This window comes from Adiantum capillus-veneris, chromosome 26 (assembly GCF_014529385.1).
Source record: "Adiantum capillus-veneris isolate H3 chromosome 26, ASM1452938v2, whole genome shotgun sequence".
NCBI lineage: Eukaryota > Viridiplantae > Streptophyta > Polypodiopsida > Polypodiales > Pteridaceae > Adiantum > Adiantum capillus-veneris.
Genome location: NC_140956.1, coordinates 4,174,355 through 4,197,580, shown reverse-complemented (window position 1 = coordinate 4,197,580; position 23,226 = coordinate 4,174,355). Strand labels below are relative to the sequence as shown.

The 23,226-nt window shown below is 47.7% G+C and overlaps 1 protein-coding gene across 8 annotated transcripts in view; it reads left to right on the top strand.

Annotated features, from left to right (window-relative positions):
* LOC147422914 (uncharacterized) overlaps window positions 1-14,894 on the top strand; it is a 79,985-nt gene extending 65,091 nt beyond the window's left edge. For 6 of the 8 annotated variants that reach the window (XM_086501785.1, XM_086501788.1, XM_086501786.1 and 3 more), the window contains 8 exons: window positions 11,880-11,931; window positions 12,160-12,354; window positions 12,500-12,751; window positions 12,827-12,967; window positions 13,090-13,236; window positions 13,317-13,448; window positions 13,518-13,617; window positions 13,691-14,894. In XM_086501785.1, coding sequence (XP_086357911.1) covers window positions 11,880-11,931; window positions 12,160-12,354; window positions 12,500-12,751; window positions 12,827-12,967; window positions 13,090-13,236; window positions 13,317-13,448; window positions 13,518-13,617; window positions 13,691-14,478 — 1,807 coding nt within the window. In that variant the 3' untranslated portion in view covers window positions 14,479-14,894. The remainder of the gene's footprint in view (window positions 1-11,879; window positions 11,932-12,159; window positions 12,355-12,499; window positions 12,752-12,826; window positions 12,968-13,089; window positions 13,237-13,316; window positions 13,449-13,517; window positions 13,618-13,690) is intronic. The other 2 variants (XM_086501791.1, XM_086501790.1) reach the window with 2 other exon arrangements.
* Window positions 14,895-23,226: the final 8,332 nt, after the last annotated feature.

Genomic DNA, 23,226 nt, shown 5'->3' with positions numbered 1-23,226 from the left:
GGGTGTACGAGCAAAGGGCCAAGCCGGTTTCAGGAGGGGTTTATCCACTCTTGATCATATTCTGACACTCGGAGCCATCATTGAGGAGGGCAGGTCACATGGGAGACGGATTTATTGTAGCTCTGTGGATTTCCGCAAAGCATTTGACATGGTACTGAGAGCTTGATTGATGCGCAGACTGCAGGAGATGGGGGTGCCTATTAGTGTTGATTTGGGGGATTATGGCTCTATACAGATCAGTGATGGGACATGCACGCACTCCAGAGGGGAAATCTGATTTAGTTCACTCCACCATTTGGGTGAAACAGGGTTGCCCATCTCTATTTGGTATGTAAAAGTTGATGAGGTGTCTGATTACATTGACAGTGAGGGTGATAGAGGTGCCCAGTTGGCAGGGACGTGGATCCCATTGTTGTTATATGCTGATGATATTGTGTTGATCTCTGACTCACCAGAGGGTATGCAGCGACAGTTGGATGCATTACACAAATTTGCAGAGGAAAGTTGATTGTCTATAAACCTTGGTAAAACCAAGGTTATGGTGTTTAGCACTACACCACAATGGATCAGGAGATCAGCACCGACTTTCACATATGGTCAAGAGATTGTAGAGTATACAGATGCATACACTTACCTTGGAGTTGTCTCCACTGGGCTGAGGTTTTCTTTGGGGAGAGCAGCAGTCCGTGATCTGTCTCTGAGACCTCTGGAGGAGCTTACTACTATACTGACATAGACACTACATGATGCAGCAACAGAGGCATACCCACATACCCAGCCTGAGCAGAGACGCCGTTCGCGGAGCATGCCCCAGAATAGTTGGTGTGATGAGGAATGCCGGGACACTAGATCTAGACTTCAGAGGGAGGTGATTTTGGGGTACATCACTCACAGACAGTCACAGATTGACTTCCGACGCCTAGTGCGGCGGAAGAAGAGGACATTTTTGGCCCGCCTAGAGTAGGATCTATACGAGCTATTCTTGAGTCAGGACTCACGTGAGGCATGGCGGCTCTTTCATGAGCACTCTCCCCCCCCTTGCCATCACTTCTACAGAGGCGTGGGGCCAGTACGCATCATCTCTGTACATAGTTCCTAAGCAGCCCCCCCTTCCCGACCCCCCCGATCCATGCCCACACACACGTGCTTTTTTCACCGCTGAGATGGTGAGGAAGGCCATTGACAGGATGAGGACTGGGAGAGCATATGATCATGATGGCTGAGCATCTCACGCATGCCAGAGATCTACTAGCAGAGCTTCTAGCAGTTATGTTTAACCGTGCCATGTGTGAGGGCTTGCCTGATACTTGGAGCCTATCTACTATTGTACCTATCTTCAAGTTAGGAGACCCTATGGAGCCTGGGAATTATCGCACTATCATGATTGGACACACATTGACACGGTTGTATGCATCTATTCTTGAGCAGCAGCTGAGTAGATGGGTAGAGAGGGAGGGGATACGCGCAGCCGGGCAGACAAGGTTCAGGAGGGGTTTTTCTACTCTTAACCATATCTTGACACTCAAAGCCATCATTGAGGAGGGCAGATCGCATGGGAGACGGATCTATTGTAGCTTTGTGGATTTCCGCAAAGCTTTTGACACAGTGCCTAGAGCTAGATTGATGCGCAGATTACAGCAGATGGGAGTACCCACATAGCTCATTTGGGGGGTAATGGCATTATACAGGTCAGTAGTGGGGCATGTACGCACCTCAGAGGGTCTATCCACACCGGTTCACTCCACTATTGGGGTGAAGCAAGGCTGCCCGCTCTCTCCTACTCTATTTGGTATGTATGTGGATGAGGTTTCTGAGTACATTGAGAGAGATGGTGATAGAGGTGCACAGCTGGCAGGGACATGGATACCACTACTGTTATATGCTTATGATATTATGTTGATCTCCGACTCTCCGGAGGGGATGCAACGTCACTTGGATGCTTTGCATAGGTTTGCCCAAGAAAGTGGTTTGTCCGTCAACCTTGGTAAAACCAAGGTCATGGTATTTAATACCACCCCACAGTGGATCAGGAGGTCAGCGCCCGCATTCACATGCGGCCAGGAGACAGTGGAGTATACAGATGCTTACACTTACCTTGGAGTGGTTTTTAGTGGGCCAGCATTTTAATTGAGGAGGGCAACAGAGACTAGATTGACAAGAGCCCATGCAACATTGGGTAGTTTGGAAAGGATGTGTTCATCGGTTCAATTTCAAGAGCCTCGGACGAAGCTCTGGCTCTTTGACACTTTGGTGGTTTCTGCATTGCTTTATGGAGCTGAGATTTGGGGACCTTCATTGGATCATCACGGGAGGACAGGCCGTGGTGATGGATGGGGGGACATCGAGAAGCCTCTGGTCTCTATGATCTCGCGGCTCATTAGAGCCAAGGCTTCAGTACCACGTGCTATTATACGAGCAGAGCTAGTTGCCCCCCCACTAGTGGTTGAGGCGCTCACCAGATCTGTCTCCTTCATACACCGCATGTGGGAACTTCCCAGAGACAGATATGCCCGCCTTGCACTTGACAGTTAGCCATGTAGGGAGATACAGCATGCTGGTATGGGGAGATGACATCATGGTTTCAGGCGCATGGGTTCAGCATGTAGAGAGAGAGAGAGAGAGAGAGAGAGAGAGAGAGAGAGAGAGAGAGATGAAATGAAATGTTATATTAACGTCTTCAAAAGGCCAAAATGACCTATGAGACCAAAGTGTTACAAAATTGTGAATCTGATACCATGTCTGGGTACAAAAAGACTAGAACAAAAATACTACTACTACTAGAATCCATCCTCATCTGCACTCTAGATGTCGAGAGAGTATGGCTCGAATCCTCTGCTATAGTCTCCATCGATGCTGTGTAGCCCCTCTCCTCAATCATGGCCCTCTGGATCCCTATAGCTCCAATGCTCGGTCGATGAGGGTGCCGTAGTGGTCGAATGAGAGTGGGCCGAGCTCTGCAGTGATGGCTGCTCCTCTGGTTGTCCCATATCTAGTGAAAAGAAATCTGTAATTTGTCTCTGGGATTGTCTCTCTCTAGCTCTCCCCAGTAAAGTGTCTCTATATCTGTGTAACTCAAGTAGATATAGCCCAAGACATCTCTGATCCTCATAACTCATGACCCTAGAGAAAGGACCGAAACCCTCTCTGAATAAGCAATGGAAACGGCCCCGTATCTCATAGTACACTGTGCAATGACATATGTAATGTAGCTCTGTCGTCTCTGGCTCTAACGGGCATAAGCGGCATATCCTGCTGACTGCTAGTATCCCTCTAAATCTACCAGTCTCCAGCTGATGTGAGGATGTACGTATCTGACCAATGGCACACTGCAAACCATGAGACATATGCGTATCCATGTAGCAGGGTCGAATCACAAACCCATCACTTGTGAGGTGGAGAAGATGCTCTCTATAGAAAGCCATCTTCATGCCCAACTCCTGTGGCGCCTCTATCCATGTCCTCCTGGTATCCAACTGGATCAGGTCCTAACGAATGAGTCTAGTAATCTCCACCCGTGTAAGAGACATTGAGGGTGCCTGAAGAGATACTGGAAAGGGGGCAGCCTGTCCATGGTGAAGCCATGCATTTGAAACCATGATGTCATCTGTGCATACACGCATGAAGTGTCCCCCTGAAGAGCTAACTGTCTGGAAGACTCAAGGGCCAGTCTAGCATATCCGTCTCTAGTAGTATCTAACAAGCTGTGCACAAAGGAGTCTGATCTGGTAAGCGCCTCAATCTCCATAGGAGGGGCAGCTAGCTCTGCTCGAATGATAGCGTGGGGTACGGAGGCCTTGGCTCTGATCAGTCGAGAGATCATAGATACCAAGGGCCTCTCCATACGTCTCCAACCATCTTGGCCTACAGAAGGTCCCCATATCTGCACCGCATACAACATAGCTGAGGCTACTAAAGTATCAAAGAGCCATAACTTTGTCCGAGGTTCGGAGAGAGAGAGAGAGAGAGAGAGAGAGAGAGAGAGAGAGAGAGAGAGAGAGAGAGAGTGTAACAAACGGGAGTGCATAACAATATAAAATACATTCAGATAAATAGAATTTACCACTTATTGCTAAAGCCAAAGGATATAGAGAGAAATAGATAGAGAGAGAGATAGAGAGTGAGAAGATCGACACAATACATGGGACTAGAAGATGGAGAGAGAGATAGAGAGTGAGAAGATCGACACAATACTGGGGACTAGAAGATGGAGAGAGAGATAGAGAGTGAGAAGATCGACACAATACTGGGGACAAGAAGATGGGCTGGTCTCCCCCCCCCGTAATAGTATCTTTATTATTGAGGAGAAATCTATACAAGCACTTGAACCAAACGTATTACCACGTTCGTTCTAGAATAAGACTTGATGATTCCCGGAAGCCTCGGCTTCCGCGTCCTAGGGTAAAACCCTATTCCAAGGAACTTCCGTTCCTTATTCCAAATCCTTGAGAACCAAGGTTCTCGCCTCTGGATCTCACCTTCCAGACTCAGGGCATGAAATCCCTGCAACTCTCTTTTCCAACTCTGTTTCCAAAGTCCTCTTCTCGCAGAACAACTCTGCTTTCCCGGACACGAAGTCCTTACTTGGGAATCCCAACTTCCGGATCACAACTTGAGAGACTACCTCTCTCCGATCCGTGGATCTACTTCCCAAACTCGGGTACGAAACCCTTGGGCTGATCTGGCTCTAGTTCCTCAGAGCGCTTTTCTCTTGCAGAGGCTCATGCCTTCCTCTACTCCTACTCCCTCACGAAGAGGAAGTACACCTGCAATCAAATACTCAGAGATCATAACATGAAAATCGTTACCTTCAAAGTCTCGACGCTCGAAACGCAACTCGGTTCTCGTAAAGCAATTCCCCGGAATGATCTCTACATAGAAGATCCTCTCTTCCAATCCTACACACAAAAGAGGTGTGTTCTCGGGTTCCTTCTCATAAATCAGCCCTACGACGTTTATGGGCTGAAAACAGAGAAAAACAGCAGCTTGTCACGATAGAAACACGCTCCGTAGGCACTTCTTCGCGAGGGCACTCGTGCACTGGGTCTTGGCAACATCGGGTACACTTGGGACAGTCATGGGCATCACTGGCAAATGTCTTCTTTGCAGGTGAACTCTGCAGCAGCATCTCCTTCTTGCAAAAACTGATCCTCCCCTCTGAGTGAGGGCATGTGATGCTTTTATAGCTCATGGCCAGGGGCACGAATAGCTGCTCGCGTACAGATCGCGGCCGTTTTTTTTTTTTTTTTTCCGTTGTTCTGCCAAAAAAAGAGAGAGAGAAAACATTGGCTGATCTCTTGCCTTATTTATCAGATGGTCGCAGCTGGTGAGACGATGTGCGTAACTGGCATCGGTCGTTGGCGAATCTCATCAATTTCCTCCATGGTTAGTAGTCTGACCGGGCGTCGTGCATGCCTGGCGAGCGTGCTCTAAATCTTTTGACGTAGCCTTCGTCGATGCTGTGTAGTCTTGCGCAATCGTGGGTGCCTGGATTTCCCCAGTTCAATCGCTCGGTCAATCAGTGAGATATGGGGGGGAGCTCTGCTGTGGGAGTGGCTCTTGCGGCTGTCCCGTGTCTGCTCTGAAGAAGTCTGTAATCGCTGGTGTGAGACGGGGGGAAGCTTTGCTGTGGGAGTGGCTCTTGCGGCTGTCCTGTGTCTGCTCTGAAGAAGTCTGTAATCCGTCTTTGAGACTGGTTAGCCTCGCCATTCATCAGGCTCTCTCTGTGTCTGCGCAGCTCGAGCAAGAACAAACCCAGGCATCTTTGATCTTCGTATCCCATTACTCTTGAGAGTGGTCCAAAACCCTCTCTGAACAAGCAATGGAAGCGGCCTCGTATCTCGTAGTAGACGGGGCAGCGGCATGTATAATGCAGCTCAGTCTCAGGTTCCATGTCACACAAGGGGCATGTCCTGGCCTCTGCTGGTACTCCGCTGTATCTCCCGGTTTCAATCCGCAGCTGGTGAGACGATGTGCGTAACTGGCCAATAGCACACCGTATCCCATGAGACAGGTGGGTATCCATGTATCTGGGTCTCATCACGAAACCATCTTCCGTAAACTGGAGAAGGTGGTCTCTGTAGAAAGCCATCTTCGTGCCCAGTTCTTGTGCTGGTTGTATCCATGTCCTCCTGGTGTCTAGCTGGGTCAGGTCTTGGCGGATGAGCTTGGTGATCTCCGACTGTGTAAGAATGAGAGATGGTGCATCCAATGCGTACTGGAATGGAGGCAGCCTGTCTATGCTGAACCCATGCGCCTGAAACCATGATGTCATCTCCCCATACCAGCATGTTGTATCTCCTTGTATGGCTAACTGTCGAGAGGACTCAAGTGCTATGCGAGCATATCTGTCTCTGGGAAGTTCCCATGTGCGGTTTATGAAGGAGACTGATTTGGTGAGCGCGTCTACTACTAGTGGGGGGGCCGCCAGCTCTGCTCGGATAATGGCCCGTGGTACTGATGCCTTGGCTCTAATGAGCCACGAGATCATAGAGACTAGAGGTTTCTCCATGTTCCCCCATCCGTCTGTGCGACCCGGCCTCCCATGGTGATCCAATGAAGGTCCCCATATCTCAGCCCCATAGAGCAATGCTGAGGCCACCAAGCTGTCAAAAAGCCAGAGCTTCGTCCGGGGTTCCTGAAACTGAACCTGCGAACACATCCTCTCTAATCTACCCAAAGCTGCGTGGTCTCTAGTCAGTCTGGTCTCTGCTGCTCTTCTGAGTGAGAATGTGGGTCCAGTAAAAACCACTCCAAGGTAAGTGTAAGCGTCTGTGTACTCCACAGTCTCCTGGCCGTATGTGAATGTAGGTGCTGATCTCCTGATCCACTGTGGGGTGGTATTAAACACCATAACCTTGGTTTTACCAAGGTTGACAGACAAACCACTTTCGTGGGCAAACGTATGCAAAGCATCCAATTGGCGTTGCATTCCCTCTGAGGATTCGGAGATCAACACAATATCGTCCGCATATAACAAAAGTGGAATCCATGTCCCTGCCAACTGTGCACCTTTATCCCCGTCCCTGTCAATGTAGTCAGAAACCTCATCCAAATACATACCGAAAAGAGTAGGAGAGAGCGGGCAACTCTGCTTCACCCCAATAGTGGAGTGAACCGGTATTGAGAGTCCCTCCGGGGTGCGTACATGCCCTACTACTGATCTGTATAATGCCATGATCCCCCAAATGAGCTCTGTGGGTACTCCAATTTCCTGTAATCTGCGCATCAATCTAGCTTTGGGTACTGTGTCAAAAGCTTTGCGGAAGTCCACAAAGCTACAGTAGATCCGTCTCCCATGAGATCTGCCTTCCTCGATGATGGCCCTGAGTGTCAAGATGTGGTCAAGAATTGAGAAGCCTCTCCTGAACCCTGCCTGCCCAGTTGCCCGCAGTCCTTCCCTCTCTGCCCATCTACTTAGCTATTGCTCAAGAATGGATGCATACAATCTTGCCAGTGTGTGCCCAATCATAATAGTGCGATAGTTCCCAGGCTCCATGGGGTCTCCTGATTTGAAGATAGGTACAATCGTAGATAGGCTCCAAGTGTCCGGTAGGCCCTCACACATGGCACGGTTAAACATAACTGCTAGAAGCTCTGCTAGTAAGTCTTTGGCATGCATGAAATGCTCAGCGACTAGGCCCTCATGATCATATGCTCTCCCAGTCTTCATCCTGTCAATAGATTCTTTCACCATCTCAGCGGTGAAAAAGACACATGTGTGTGGGCATGGATCAAGGGGGTTGGGGAGGGGCGGCTGTGTAGGTACTGTGTACAAAGATGATGCGTACTGACCCCAGGTCTCTGTAGAGGAAATAGCGGGGGGGGGGGGGGGGGGGGGGGGGGGGGACTGCTCATGAAAGAGCCGCCACGCCTCGCGCGAGTCCTGACTCAAGAATAGTTGATATAGATCCTGCTCGAGTCGAGCCAAAAAAGCCCTCTTCTTCCGCGGCACCAGGCGTCGGAAGTTCATCTGTGACTGTCTGTGAGTGACGTCCCCCAGCAGCACCTCCCTCTGAAGTCTGGCTCTAGTCTAGCGGCACTCCTCATCGTACCAGCAGTTCTGAGGCATGCTCCCAGATCGGCGGCTCTGCTCAGGCTGGGTGTGTGGGTATGCTTCTGCTACTGCCTCATGTAATGTTTGTGTCAGTATAGTAGTTAGCTGCTCCAGAGGTCGCCCCTGGTCTTCAGTGCATAGGCGTCTGTAGATTCCGTCCATGTATACAGAGTCCGTCTCCCTTGTGAATGTGTAGCTAGTAGGGGCTGCTACTCGTGGCCTGTGTGCTACACTGAACTGGAAGGAGATGGTCATTGACACCAGAGCATGATCCATTGCCACCCCGACCGGTCTAGGCCCAACTGTGAGATCCTGGATACTAGAGATGAGGTTCGGTTGTGCCATAACATAGTCCACCGTGCTGGCTCCATGTCTGTGTGGGAAGCATGTAAAACCTCCCGCAGCAGGAAATCTCTGTAGGCCGTTCAAGTCCAATCCATGTGCAATGCCCATGTCTATCAGGTGTCGCCCATACTCAGTATATTCCATATCGTGCGATAGTCTGGAAAGGCCCGTTTCTGCCACATCTATCTCTCTTAGCATCTCCTCTGAAGTATCATAAAACACTGCCTGGTGATGGGCAGTCCTAGCATTTAAGTCCCAGAGGATGATAATGTCACCGTCCCTAGAGAACTCCCATATGTCATCATCCAAAATAGAGAAAGGGGATTGTCCTCTGGGTGGTGCATAAACTGATGTACTCGGGGGGAAGTAACAAATAGCTAGATAGAGGTATCTGCCTGTCTCTGCTTTTAGTCTCACCCACATGTACCTAGCCTGCTCGTCCCTGCGGGCTATATGTATCAGTGGCTGCAGATCCTCTCTAAATAACACTGCCACTCCTCCCGAGCCCCGCCCTCTGTGCTCTGAGCGTGTCTCCTGTCTGTAGGCTGTCTCCCACCTGTATCCACTGATGTGAGGCATGGATTGCCCAGGGGCCTACTGTGTCTCAGAGTAGAAGATGATGTCTCTTCCAAGCAGCTACTTTGAGTGTGGTCCCATAAGACTCGCACCGTCATGTGGAGCGTCGCTCGAGTATTACCACTTTTCCGTCTCGGTAAAAAGCGATCTTGCCTTTTTCCCTTGCCGCTCTAATATCCGGCATTACTTCTTGCATATGAGCGATCTGCGAGAGGGTGAGATCATCCCCGAGAAAGATGCCAGTCTCTTTAAGAGTTGGTCTTTTCTTCAAGAATGACTTCTTTGCCTCCATGGAGGGAAAACGGAGGATGAGTGCTCTTTCTTTTGAGGTTTCTCCACTGCCTCCATTTTTCTTTATGTTGCCCACTCTCCATGCCCTTGTGTGTGTCGGCTCATGAATCCCCATCAAGGCTGTGAGTTCTTTTACTTCTTCGTCCACATTGCCTTTGTCTTTAAGACCGCAAATTCTCACATGTAAAGCGCGCACCCTTCTCCTCTGCTCCTGCTCTAGTGTCTGGTTAATGATGTTGTTTGGTGTGGACGTGGGCGTTATCTCCTTGTCTTTTCCTTTCTTGGCCACCTTGATCCATTTCTCGGCTTCGTCCGCCTTCTGTTGGGTTTTGGTAAGAACATCCACCCAAGAAGTCGTCATTCCTTTGTGTTGTTCTTCTCCCTCTTTGATGGCCCGTACTTGTTCCTTGATCGTGTTGATTTCTTCGATTACCGAGGGTTGCAGTTCGCCCTCTTCCAGTGTGTTTCTTGATCGGGCTTCGGCGAGTTCTTTCTTGAGTGACGCGATCTCTTCCCTTGGGTCGTCACTCGGTCTTCCAGCGTGCTTATTTTGCTCTCTTGGATCAGCACACGTCCTTCGAGTATGTTTATTGTGCCCCAGAGACCGCGGTTCATTTTGGTAATGGTCTCCGTCATTTCCTCTGTCGATGGTTTTCTTCACCATCTCAGCAGTGAAAAAGACACATGTATGTGGGCATGGGTCAGGGGGGTTGGGGAGGGGCGGCTGTTCAGGTACTGTGTACAAAGATGATGCGTACTGACCCCAGGTCTCTGTGGAGGAAATAGCAAGGGGGGGGGGGGGGACTGCGCATGAAAGAGCCCCCACGCCTCACGCGAGTCTTGACTCAAGAATAGCTGATATAGATCCTGCTCGAGTCTAGCCAAAAAAGCCCTCTTCTTCCGCCGCACCAGGCGTCGGAAGTCCATTTGTGACTGTCTGTGAGTGACGTCCCCCAACAGCACCTCCCTCTAAAGTCTGGCTCTAGTCTGGCGGCACTCCTCATCGTACCAGCTGTTCTGAGGCATGCTCCCAAATCGGCGGCTCTGCTCAGGCTGGGTGTGTGGGTATGCTTCACCTGCTACCTCATGTAATGTCTGTGTCAGTATATTAGTTAGCTCCTCTAGAGGTCGCCCCGGGTCCTCAGTGCATAGGCGTCTGTAGATTCCGTTCATGTATACAGAGTCCGTCTCCCTTGTGAATGTGTAGCGAGTAGGGGCTGCTACTCGTGGCTTGTGTGCTGCACTGAAATGGAAGGAGATGGTCATTGACACCAGAGCATGATCCACCGCCACCCCTACCGGTCTGGGCCCAACAGTGAGATCCTCGATACTAGAGATGAGATTCGGTTGTGCCATGACATAGTCCACCGTGCTGGCTCCATGTCTGTGTGGGAAGCATGTAAAGACTCCCGCACAACAGGAAATCTCTGTAGGCCGTTCAAGATGGCCAATCCATGTGCAGTGCCCATGTCTATCAGGTGTCGCCCATACTCAGTATATTCCATATCGTGTGATAGTCTGGAAAGGCCCGTCTCTGCCACCTCTATCTCTCTTAGCATCTCCTCTGAAGTATCATAAAACACTGCTTGGTGATGTGCAGTCCTAGCATTGAAGTCCCCGAGGATGATAATGTCACCGTCCCTAGAGAACTCCCATATGTCATCATCCAAAATAGAGAAAGGGGACTGTTCTCTGGGTGGTGCATAAACTGATGTACTCGGGGGAAAGTAACAAATAGCTAGATAGAGGTATCTGCCTGTCTCTGCTTTCAGTCTCACCCACATGTACCTAGCTTGCTCGTCCCTACGGGCTATATGTATCAGTGGCTGCAGATCCTCTCTAAATAACACTGCCACTCCTCCCGAGCCCCGCCCTTTGTGCTCTGAGCGTGTCTCCTGTCTGTAGGCTGTCTCCCACCTATATCCACTGATGTGAGGCATGGATTGCCCAGGGGCCTGGTGTGTCTCAGAGTAAAATGATGTCTCTTCCAGTAAAGCTATCCTCAAAAGCACCCACATCAAGACGCATAGATCCATTGCAGTTCCAGGCAGCTACTTTGAGTGTGGTCCCATAAGTCTCGCACCGTCATGTGGAGCGTCGCTCGAGTATTACCACTTTTCCGTCCCGGTAAAAAGCGATCTTGCCTTTTCCCCTTGCCGCTCTAATCTCCGGCATTACCTCCTGCATATGAGCGATCTGCGAGAGGGTGAGATCGTCCCCAAGAAAGATGCCAGTCTCTTTAAGAGTCGGTCTTTTCTTCAAGAATGACTTCTTTGCTTCCATGGAGGGAAAACGGAGGATGAGTGCTCTTTCTTTTGAGGTTTCTCCACTTCCTCCATTTTTCTTTATGTTGCCCACTCTCCATGCCCTTGTGTGTGTCGGCTCATGAATCCCCATCAAGGCTGTGAGATGAGATGAAATGTTATATTAACGTCTTCAAAAGGAGAGTTGAACTCAATACCTATTATGTGTGTGTGTGTGTGTGTGTGTGTGTGAGAGAGAGAGAGAGAGAGAGAGAGAGAGAGAGAGAGAGAGAGAGAGGAGGGGGGGGGGGGGGGGGGGGGGGGGGGGGGAAGAGAGAATTAGTGTTTACTCTGATGCTTTATTTTCATAGGAAAAAGAAGGAAAAAATGGCAAGTGTTTTTAAGGAGAGACGATTGCGGAAGGTATCAATTTCTTGACAATACAGTTCTAGTATGTCATAACTTGTCGTCAAACTAAGTGGTGCAAATTTGCTTTATGCATGTTCATGAGCATCTCTCTTCCGGTTTGCTAGGTAAGATTTGTAGCAGAAGTTTACAAGTTGTGGATGATTGTTACTAGCCTCTTACTTTGACATCAAGAACATTAGATGCTTTTTGAAAAGCTAGTAAGTGCAACATTATGCTACACAGGTGGCAAGAAATCTGCTGTTGTTCTGGTGGGAAGAGATGCAGTGGAACAGAGCCACTGCTCATTTCATGCAAATTTTGGCTTCTCGACGAAGGCACAATCTTCTTAGTAATGCTTTACACAGCTGGATGCATTTCACATTTGAAAACTTGCTCGTTGCAAATGCCAAGTTCCAGAGTGACCTTCTAGATGCCAAGGTAAACAGTAAATGGTGCGATATTTGTTATGTTGAAAGAGTATTGCATAGATTCATCAGCACAGAGAAAGAAACATACATATTTATCAAGCTTCATAGTGATCAGTTTTGCCTCAGCAGCAGACAGAAAAATTAACTTTTGGCAGGCACAATGTGAGGCACAAAAGAATCAAACCACTGCTGTTGACGTGGAGAACCTTCAACTGATTGACCGGTTGCATGCAATGTCTTCAGATATTGCCCACCTAAAAATCACAATCTGTGATAAGGTAAAACAAGAGGAAGACTTGCATCAGTCTTTAGAAGATACTGCTGTTGTTCAGAGCACAATGCGAGCAGAACTTGAGCAACAGCATTTTCAGATAGAAGAGCTTGAGCTTGAATCTATCACATTGCAGGTACTAGAAAAAGCTTGCTATTGATATTCAAGTCTTGTGTACATCATCATCTTCATACCTTCAGAAATTGTGTAGAAAAAGCTGCAATCTCAAAATACGAAGGAAAATGTCGGTGAAGTTCAACATGCGTTGGAAATAGAAGGTTTAGAGAAGGCAATAAAAACACTGCAAAATCAGATTGAAGAGAAATCAAGCCAAATAGAATCATATGCTAAGGTTAAGCTCCAAAACGTCTTTTTGTGTTGACTTTGTGAGGTTTGTTTGACCGCGTAACGCCTCTAAATCAGTTTTTTTCACAATAAGCTCATCAACATGATGTACAAGGTGTCTACCTGCAGGCTCTCAAAGACACAGCAGAAAAGCTGGAAGGCACCTCAGATGAATCTCAAGAGCAACTGAGCAATGCTTTTGAGATTGCTGGATCGTTGCGCAAGATTTTAGACGATCGTGAGAACCAGTTTGCTACACTTGAAGGCAACTGTCGGGTATGGCTCACCAAAACATCTACTGTTTATTGGTTACACCCACCATTGGTATTTACGCATTCAACTAATAATTTATTCAGAGGAGAGAGTTGGAGCTAGGGGAAGTTCAGAGAAAGCTTGCTGCTTCGACCAATTCATTTGCAGAGACCATAGAGGCCCGTGATGCTAGAATACGAGAGCTTGAGGGCAATCTTGCTCATAAGCAAAATGAGGTGAGTTTTGTTATAATCTAAGTCTGTCCCCATGGAGATAATCCTGCAAGTCATCCTTCCTATGTGCAGGTTCAGGAATCACAACAGGAAATGCAAGATTTGCAAATGGCACTTGATGCAAAAGAGAGCCTTGTGAGGAAACTTGAATATGAGATGAAGCTAAAATCAGGTAGCATGCCTCATTTCTTTGAGATATGTAATCCTATTATTAGATGCCTCATGTTGACGTGCATTTTGTGCAGACAGGGATTCATCAAGAACAAAGACATTCGTGTCCAGCTTGAGTTCGTGGTCTTCTGCAGCAGGCCAACTGGATGCGCTTGCTGGCTTTCAGATGAATGCTCATTCCATACAAATGGAATCAATGAAGCATGTGTACATGCAAACAAAAGCAGCACTGCAACAGGGAATTAGTCCTGACCATTGTGTCTCGGGCTACAGGGTATCTGCCTTCAAAGTGCAAACAAAACCATCCAATGCAGCATGGAGAGTTTATGGTCCATCATCGCCTCTTCAGGAAAAGAAGGCAGCTTTCCTACCATCCCACCCTTTCAATAGGGAGGACGACGTAACCAAAGGATCTGATGTGGAACAACCAGAAGACCCATCAAACCATAACATTGAGGGCAAGACTAGACAGCTTGACTTGCAACGACATACAGCAGGTACATCACAAGACCTAGCCACCAACTCTCAGGAGAGGGATTGTGGAAGCATGCCCACAGAGTGTAGTCACCGTAATCAGCAAGGAATTTCGTCAATTTTGAGCCCCATCTTCAAAGGCGAGGCTTTGGGAAGTTTTCCATCTTCTTATCATGGATTTATGAAGAAAGGTGACAATGCAGCTGTTTTCAGCCTGCACAATGATGAGATGAAGAAGCATCCAAAGTCAGAGTCTTCAAGGTCGTCCAACTTTAAGCTCTTTCTTGAGCCAGTGGACAGCTTGCATGTGGAAATTCAGCAACTGCAAGCGCGCATTTTGGAGCGCATGAAATCTTCAAATGTACCAGAAGGCAGCAGCAAGTCGTGATTGGATCCTCTTTGCCTTTGTTCTATTTATTGTGATGCTTGCCCATATGTACATTTCTACTGGTGGGAACAAGCAGTTTCGTCCCCTGTTAAATCGAGAATGTAATTAGCCTGCAACACTGAAATCTCTCTCCCCCCCCCCACCCACAAGTGGTTACTTCAGGATAGCCTGTAAGGTGTCAAGGTCAAGCAGGTCAGTGTTGGTCTTTTGGATTGTGCCCACAATGTTAACAAGTAAATATAACAAGCATAACTAGTTTGCCTTGATGGACGCACTGTGAAGATGGTAAGATTTCAAAGTGATAGTAGTGATGTGGATTTTACCTCATGTTATAGCTTGTGATGATGGCATCTTGTGAAAACAATCCAGACCTCCCTTGTAACAGCCATGTTGGACATATGTTGCAATAATGACATTCTAGGCATGCAGCTGAATCAAAAAAAATTGTGGGGGTGCCACCTTTGGTATACATACCGACCAAAGCACCTCCGAGCACAACATATATTCTCTGTGAATACTCTTACCCAAGATAATGCATTGCTCTACTTAGGTGATTGCACCTGGAGAGAAGGCCTTGTCACTTTGCATATGGTGCAAAATTCCTCACGCCTACAAGTTCCATGCATAGGTCTTTGCATTTGAAGCGGGGCCCTTTTTGCTTTGCATCTGGTGAAAATAGTCCAGAGCGAGCTTACCTCATCCATGTTGTGCATATCCTGCAATCAACTCGCTCCAAGAGACATCCTCGGCAAGGAGCTCATCCAGCATCCATTCCTTTCATTAGGCCTGCGCTAGCTGATATACCTTTGTGCACTCTAGTGAACAATCCAGCCCTTGCAATCCAGCAATCCTGCCCTAATGCTGGCCCTTAAACCTGTGCCCATTGCTTGCTAAAATTGCCACTCTACATAGCCCTCATTCCTCGCAGTCAACCCTTATTGTTGTGTTTCACTAGCAATCTCATCATGAATACTATCCCCATGGTAGCATCTTGCACAATGCTATAGGCTTTCAAGGTGCACACAAGGGATTGCATCTGAAGAGGGGCCTCTCATGAAAATAGTCAAGAGCTTAATTGGCATGCCCATGTTGGACATGTCTTGGAATCAACGCACTCTAGGAGAGCACATTCCAAGTAGGAAGTTGATCCAGACTTTTCAAGAGCACCTCGTGTTTCTCCAATAGCCCTTGACTAGCAACCTCATCGTGAATACCGTAGCCCATGGCAATGTCTTGCATAATTACAGACCTTCAAGGTGCATAATAGGTGATTGCATCTCGAGAGAGGCTCTTTTCGCTTTAAAAAACAGTTCAAAGCTTCCTTGCCATGCCAATGTTTAGCAAGATACACTCAAGTCGGCGCATGGTTTAGACATTGATGGGTTGTAGGCTTGCCTACTCTACTACACATTATGGAGTCCAGAGTGCTTCTTGCTCCAAATACACACAAGGCACTCATGGAGCCTACAAGAATAGTTTGATAGAGTGAGAGACAATTACAACTCAAGGATCGAGAGTCCCAAGACTACACCGCAGACAATTTCGGTTCTACAAGGGCTCTTAGGAGAGAGACACCTAGATGATAGATAGAGGACACACACCCCGGTACACTTGATTTGTCACATAGCCAGACTTCGCATCTATCTCTCAAGTGAATTTCTTCTCTTTAAAGGTTACCGAAGATGCATTGGCACCAGAAAAGCTCAAATTGGAACCATTCAACAACAAATTTTTGTGTGAATTTTGTAAGAGTGTCCAATTATCACCGAAGGATGAAAAGGGTGTTAGGTATTTTGCAAATGATAATGCATCCACTGCCACTAGTGTGCAATCATTCAAAAGTCTAAGGGAACATCAAAGTGAATAAAACCTTCTGCTTAGCACAGTCTTTAAGTGAGCTCACAAAAGAAAGGCTCATTCTCTTGCTCTCCATTTTTGCAACTATAGCCTTCATTGTTGATTGCTTGGCGGTGCTGTGAGAGAAAATGGATGTGTGCGAACCAAGGCATTACCAAGCACAACATTTCTTGCAACAGCCCTTGGCTGACAATAGAAGATCAAATATTTAAGCCCATATCAGCATGTTGGGTAGAGCCACATGCCTTCAAGATACATGCGTAGGTGATTGCATGTGTACAAAGTCGCTCACTTTGCATCCGCTAAAAACATCCTAGAGATTTCTTGCCCTGCTCCTCTTGTGCATATCTTGCAATTAATGCATTCCAAGAGATGCTGCTCCGAACAGTAAGCTGCTCAAGCACTTTTTGTGCTTTCTCAAGTGCACCACATTTGGTATACTTGCCAAGGCAGTGCCAAGTAGCTCGTTTTTTTCCAACAACCTCGGGCTAACAATATCATCGTGAACTCTTTTGCCCATATCAGCATCTTGCATAATGCCACATGACTTCAAGATACAAGCGTAGGTGATTGCATTTGGAGAGCTGCCCTCTCTTTGCATCTGCTGAAAACAGCCCAGCGCTTCCTGGACCTGTCTCTATTGGGCATATCCCACGATCAAAGCATTTCCAAGGGACGGCATTCCAGACAGGAAGCTCATCGAGCACTTTTTGTGCTTTATGAAGTACACCGCATTTGGCATACATGTCGAGCAAGGCAATACCAAGCATGGCGTTTTTTGTCAACAGCACTTAGCTAACAATATCAACATGGATCCTATTGCTTTGGTACAAAACCTTCTGCTTAACACAGTCTTTACAAAAAAAAAACTCGTTCTTCTGCTCTCCATTTTTGCTTCTGTAGCCTCTATTGCTGAAAACGGATGTGTGTGGACCAAGGCATTACCAAGCATGACATTTTTTGCAAGAGCCCTTGGCTGACAATATAAGATCGAATGTTTAAGCCCATATCAGCATGCGTAGGTGATTGCATCTGGACAGAGGCCCTCACTTTGCATCTGCTGAAAACGGCCTAGAGCTTTCTCACCCTGCTCCTCTTGTGCATATCCTACAATTAGTGCATTCCAAGAGATGCGGCTCTGAACAGCTCCTCAAGCACTTTTTGTGCTTTCTTGGCATACATGCCACGGTAGTGCCAAGTACCTCGTTTTTTTCCAACAACCCCTGGCTAACAATATCATCGTGAATTCTTCTGCCCATATCAGCATCTTGCATAATGCCACATGCCTTCAAGATACAAGCGCAAGTGATTGCATTTGGAGAGCTGCCCTCTCTTTGCATCTGCTGAAAACAGCCCAGCGCTTCCTGGCCCTGCCTCTGTTGGGCATATCCCGTGATCAGAGCATTCCAAGAGACGTCATTCCGGATAGGAAGCTCATCGAGCACTTTTTGTGCTTTTTATAAAGTACACCACATTTGGCATACATGTCGAGCAAGGAAGTGCCAACCACGACATTTTTTGGCAATATCCCCCGACTAACAAGATCAGCGTGAACTCTTTTGCCCATACCAACATCTTGCAAAAGTAGGATGTCTCCAGCACGTTATCATCGATAGTAGTTGTCATCCATTCTGATAGCCTCTCTCTCTCTCTCTCTCTCAAGGGAGAATTGCCCGGCCCAGCAAGCTTCAGAGTAGAGTCTCTCTCTCTCTTTCTCATGGAAAGCATCGGCGAAGTGCCAACAACTTCCCCCACGTGTAAGAAGACGCATCCCTCACCGGCCGCCCACAAAGCCTCTTTCATGCGGACAAGGAAGAGGATGTCGGCAATAGAGAAGGAAATGAGAGAACGGAGAAACGAAGTGGAAGAGTAGAGGAAGGAGAGGAGCACTATTCTTCAAAGATGGACCAAAGAAAGAGATGGCATGCGTAGGAGGATCGCTTTGCTTGAAGAGAAAGTGGTCTTCCAAGATTCCATCATCCAAAATCTACAAGCAAAAAGTGGGCGGCTGAAGAAGGCAAAATTCAGCCATCCATGATGGAAAAATTGAATACCATGAGAGAAGAAATACGGGTTATCAAGGAAGGTGAGGAGAAGAAGTCATCGTCCGCGGTCATCTCCGCAACACAAAAGAAAGTAGAGGCGGCCGAAAAATGGATTGAGATTGCCAAGAAAGGGAAAGGTAAGGAATTTCCTTGTACACCCACTCTTATTAACATGACCCTCGAAGAGGAACAAAGGAGGAGGATGCGGGCTCTCCATGTGAGGGTAACCGGCCTCAAGGACATAAACAATGTGGAAAAAGAGGTCACGAGTCTCACATCCATGATGGAGGTGAACAAGCCTTCACACACGAAGGCATGGAGAGTGGGCAAGAAGAGTGATGGCCCCAGAGAATCTTCAAAAGGGAGAGCTCTCATACTATGCTTCCCCTCCTTGGAAGAGAAGAAGGAATTCTTGAGAAAGAGGCCTACTCTCAAGAAGATAGGTATTACCCTCGTGATGATCTCACTCTCTCACAGCTTGCGCATATGAGAGAGGTAATGCCAGAGATTACGACGGCAAGGGAGAAGGGAAAGATGGCCTTTTACAGAGATGGCCAGGTGGTGATTGTAGAGCATCGCTCTACATGACGGTGTGAGACCTATGGGACCACACTGAAGATGGCTAATTGGATTTGTAATGGATCTATGAGTTTGGAAGTTGGTGCCTTTGAGAGCAGTTTTAGAGACAGGGACATTTTTTTCTTCTCAGAGACTCATCAGGCCCTTGGACAGCTTATGCCACATGTGGTGGGATACAGATGGGACACAGCCCACAGGACAGTCGCGAAATCTGAGCATGAGAGTAGAGGTTCAGGAGGAGTAGCAGTGCTATTTAGGGAGGAGTGACATCCACTACTACATATTGTACCGAGAGATGATCATGCTACATACATGTGGGTGAGGCTGAGAGCTGACACAGGCCGATTTCTATACATTGCCATATGTTACATCCCCCCAGTACGTCAATATATGCTGCATCTAGAGGATAGACGCCTTTCTTTATACTAGATGATATATTGGAGTTTTTTAGGGATGGTGATATCATCCTCCTAGGGGACTTCAATGCCCGAACGGGCAACTCTCAGACAGTCTTCTACGACACTTTAGATGAGATGCTTGGAGAGCTAGATGTGGGTGAGTTGGGGCTTGACAGATGCTCACATGATAGAGAGCAGACGGAGTATGGGAGATACCTCACGGGGATGACGACTACACATGGGTTAGCCATACTTAATGGGTTACAGCGATTTCCTGGAGCACCCAGTTTCACATGCTTTCAACACAGACTCGGGGCCAGTACAGTGGACTATGTTATGGCACAGCCAAGCTTTATTCCTTGTATTCTGGATTTCATAGTGGGAGCCAGACCAGTGGGCATAGCAGTGGATCATGCTCTTTTGACATTGTCTATTTCATTTCAGCATGGTACAACCCCGACATCACGAGGCAGGTCACATACCTGTTATACATTTACACCAGAGACGGACTCGGTTTATACAGAGATCTATAGCCGTCTATCCACAACTGGTCCTGGCCTCTCAATGGAGGAGTGCACCACTTTACTAACTGAGACACTGCATGGTGCAGCATCAGAGGCATACCCACACACTCAGCCGGGTCAGAGGCGACATTCTGGGAGCATGCCCCAGAATAGTTGGTATGATGAGGAGTACAGAGAGACGAGAGGCCAGCTTCAGAAGGATCTTCTTTTAGGAGTCATCACTTACAGACAATCTCGGATTGCTTCCAGGCGCCTTGTGCGACGGAAGAAACAAGCTTACTTGGCCCAAATGGAGCGAGACTTGTATCAGTTGTTCTTGAGTAGAGACTCAGGAGAGGCATGGCGATTCTTTCATGAGCACTCCCCTCCCCCAGCGATTACTTCTCCTGATGTGTGGGGCCAGTATTCCTCATCGTTATATATACGGTTCTTGGACAGGACCCCCTTCTAGATCCTACAGAGCCATGCCCACCTACCAGCACCTTCTTTACCACTGAGATGGTAAAGAGAGACATTGACAGGATGAGGACCAGCAGGGCATATGATCATGATTCTTGCAGTGTTGTTCAATCGTGCCATGTGTATGGGGTTACGTGAGACTTGGAGGTTGTCTACTATTGTGCCTATCTTCGGGCAGACGATCCTACAGAGCCTGGGAATTACCGCACTAATATGGTTGGGCACACAATGGCACGGTTGTATGCATCCATTCTTGAGCAGCAGTTGAGTGATTGGGCAGAGGGTGAGGGTGTACGAGCAAAGGGCCAGGCCGGTTTTAGGAGGGGTTTCTCCACTCTTGATCATATTCTGACACTCAGAGCCATCATTGAGGAGGGCAGGTCACATGGGAGACGGATTTATTGTAGCTTTGTGGATTTCCGCAAAGCATTTGACATGGTATCGAGAGCTCGATTGATGCGCAGACTGCAGGAGATGGGGGTGTCCGTAGTGTTGATTTGGGGGATTATGGCTCTATATAGATTAGTGATGGGACATGTACGCACTCCGGAGGAGATATCTGATTTAGTTCACTCCACCATTGGGGTGAAACAGGGTTGCCCATTGTCTCCTACTCTATTTGGTATAGATTTGATGAGGTGTCTGATTACATTGACAGAGAGGGTGATAGAGGTGCCCAGTTGGCAGGGACGTGGATCCCATTGTTGCTATATGCTGATGATATTCTCTTGATTTCTGACTCACCAGAGGGTATGCAACGACAACTGGATGCATTACATAGTTTTGCAGAGGATAGTGGATTGTCTGTAAACCTTGGTAAAACCAAAGTTATGGTGTTTAACACCACACCACAGTGGATCAGGAGATCAGCACCGACTTTCACATATGGTCAGGAGATGGTAGAGTAAAGAAATAGATGCATACACTTACCTTGGGGTTGTCTTCACTGGGCCGAGGTTTTCTTTGGAGAGAGCAACAGAGACTAGACTGACTAGAGCTTTTGCGGCCTTGGGAGGCTTGAACAAGATGTGTTCATAGGTTCAGTTCCAGGAACCTCGGACAAAGTTATGGCTCTTTGATACTTTAGTAGCCTCAGCTATGTTGTATGGGGTGCAAATATGGGGACCTTCTATAGGCGAGGATGGTTGGAGACGTATGGAGAGAACCTTGGTATCTATGATCTCTCGACTGATCAAAGCCAAGGCCTCCATACTCCACGCTATCATTCGAGCAGAGCTAGCTATCCCTCCTATGGAGATTGAAGCGCTTACCAGATCAATCTCCTTTGTGCACAGCTTGTGGGATACTACTAGAGACAGATATGCTAGACTAGCCCTTGAGTCTTCCAAACAGTTAGCTCTTGAGGGGGACACTTCATGCTGGTATGCACAGATAACATCATGGTTTCAGATGCATGGCTTCACCATGGACAGGCTGCCCCCTTTCCAGTACTCTCTTCAGGCACCCTCCATGTCTCTTACACGGGTGGAGATTACTAGACTCATTTGTCAGGACCTGATCCAGTTGGATACCAGGAGGACATGGATAGAGCCGCCACAGGAGTTGGGTACAAAGATGACTTTCTATAGAGAGCATCTTCTCCACCTCACAGGAGATGGGTTTGTGATTCGACCCAGCTACATGGACACACATATGTCTCATGGTTTGCGGTGTGCCATTGGTCAAATACGCACATCCTCACATCAGCTAGAGATTGAGACTGGCAAATTCAGAGGGATACCAATAGACAGCAAGATATGCCGCTTATGCCAGCTAGAGCCAGAGACATAGCTACATTACATGTCATTGCACAGTGTACTATGAGATACGGGGCCGTTTCCACTGCTTATTCGGAGAGGGTTTCGGTCCTTTCTCTAGGATCATGAGTTATGAGGATCAGAGATGTCTTGCGCTATATCTACTTGAGTTACACAAATATAGCGACTCTTTACTCGGGAGAGATAGAGAGAGACAGTCCCAGAGACAGATTACAGATTTCTTTTCACTGGGACAGCCAAAGGAGCAACTATCACTGCAGAGCTCGGCCCACACTCATTTGACCACTACCGGCACTCTCATCGACCGAGCATTGGAGCTACGGAGATCCAAACGGCCATGATTGAGGACAGGGGCTACACAACATCGACGGAGACTACAGCAGAGGATTCGAGCCATACTCTCTCGACATCCAGAGTGCAGATGAGGATGGAATCTAGTAGTATCTTTGTTCTAGTTCTTTTGTACCCAGACTTGGTATTAGATTCACCATTTTGTAACAGATTGGTCTCATAGGTCATTTTGGCCTTTTGAAGTCGTTAATATAACATTTCATTTCATCTCTCTCTCTCTCTCTCTCTCTCTCTCTCTCTCTCTCTCTCTCTCTCTCTCTCTCTCTCTCTCTCTCTCTCTCAGTTTCCTTTGTACACAGTCTGTGGGATACTACCAGAGACAGATATGCCAGGGTGGCTCTAGAGTCCTCCAGACAATTAGCTCTTAATGGGGATACATCATGCTGGTATGCACAGATGGCATCATGGTTTCAGACACATGGTTTCACCATGGACAGGTTGCCTCCTTTTCAATACTCTCTACAGGCACCCTTGAGGTCTCTCACACGGGTAGAGATTAATAGACTCATTCATCAGGATTTGATCCAGCTGGACACGAGGAGGACATGGATAGAGCCGTTACAGGAGTTGGGCACGAAGATGGCTTTCTATACAGAGCATCTTCTCCACCTCACGGGGGATGGGTTTGTGATTCGACCTAGCTATATGGACATGCATATTTCGCATGGTTTGCGTTGTGCCATTGGCCAGATACGCACGTCCTCACATCGGCTCGAGATTGAGACTGGCAGATTCAGAGGGACACCAGCAGATAGCA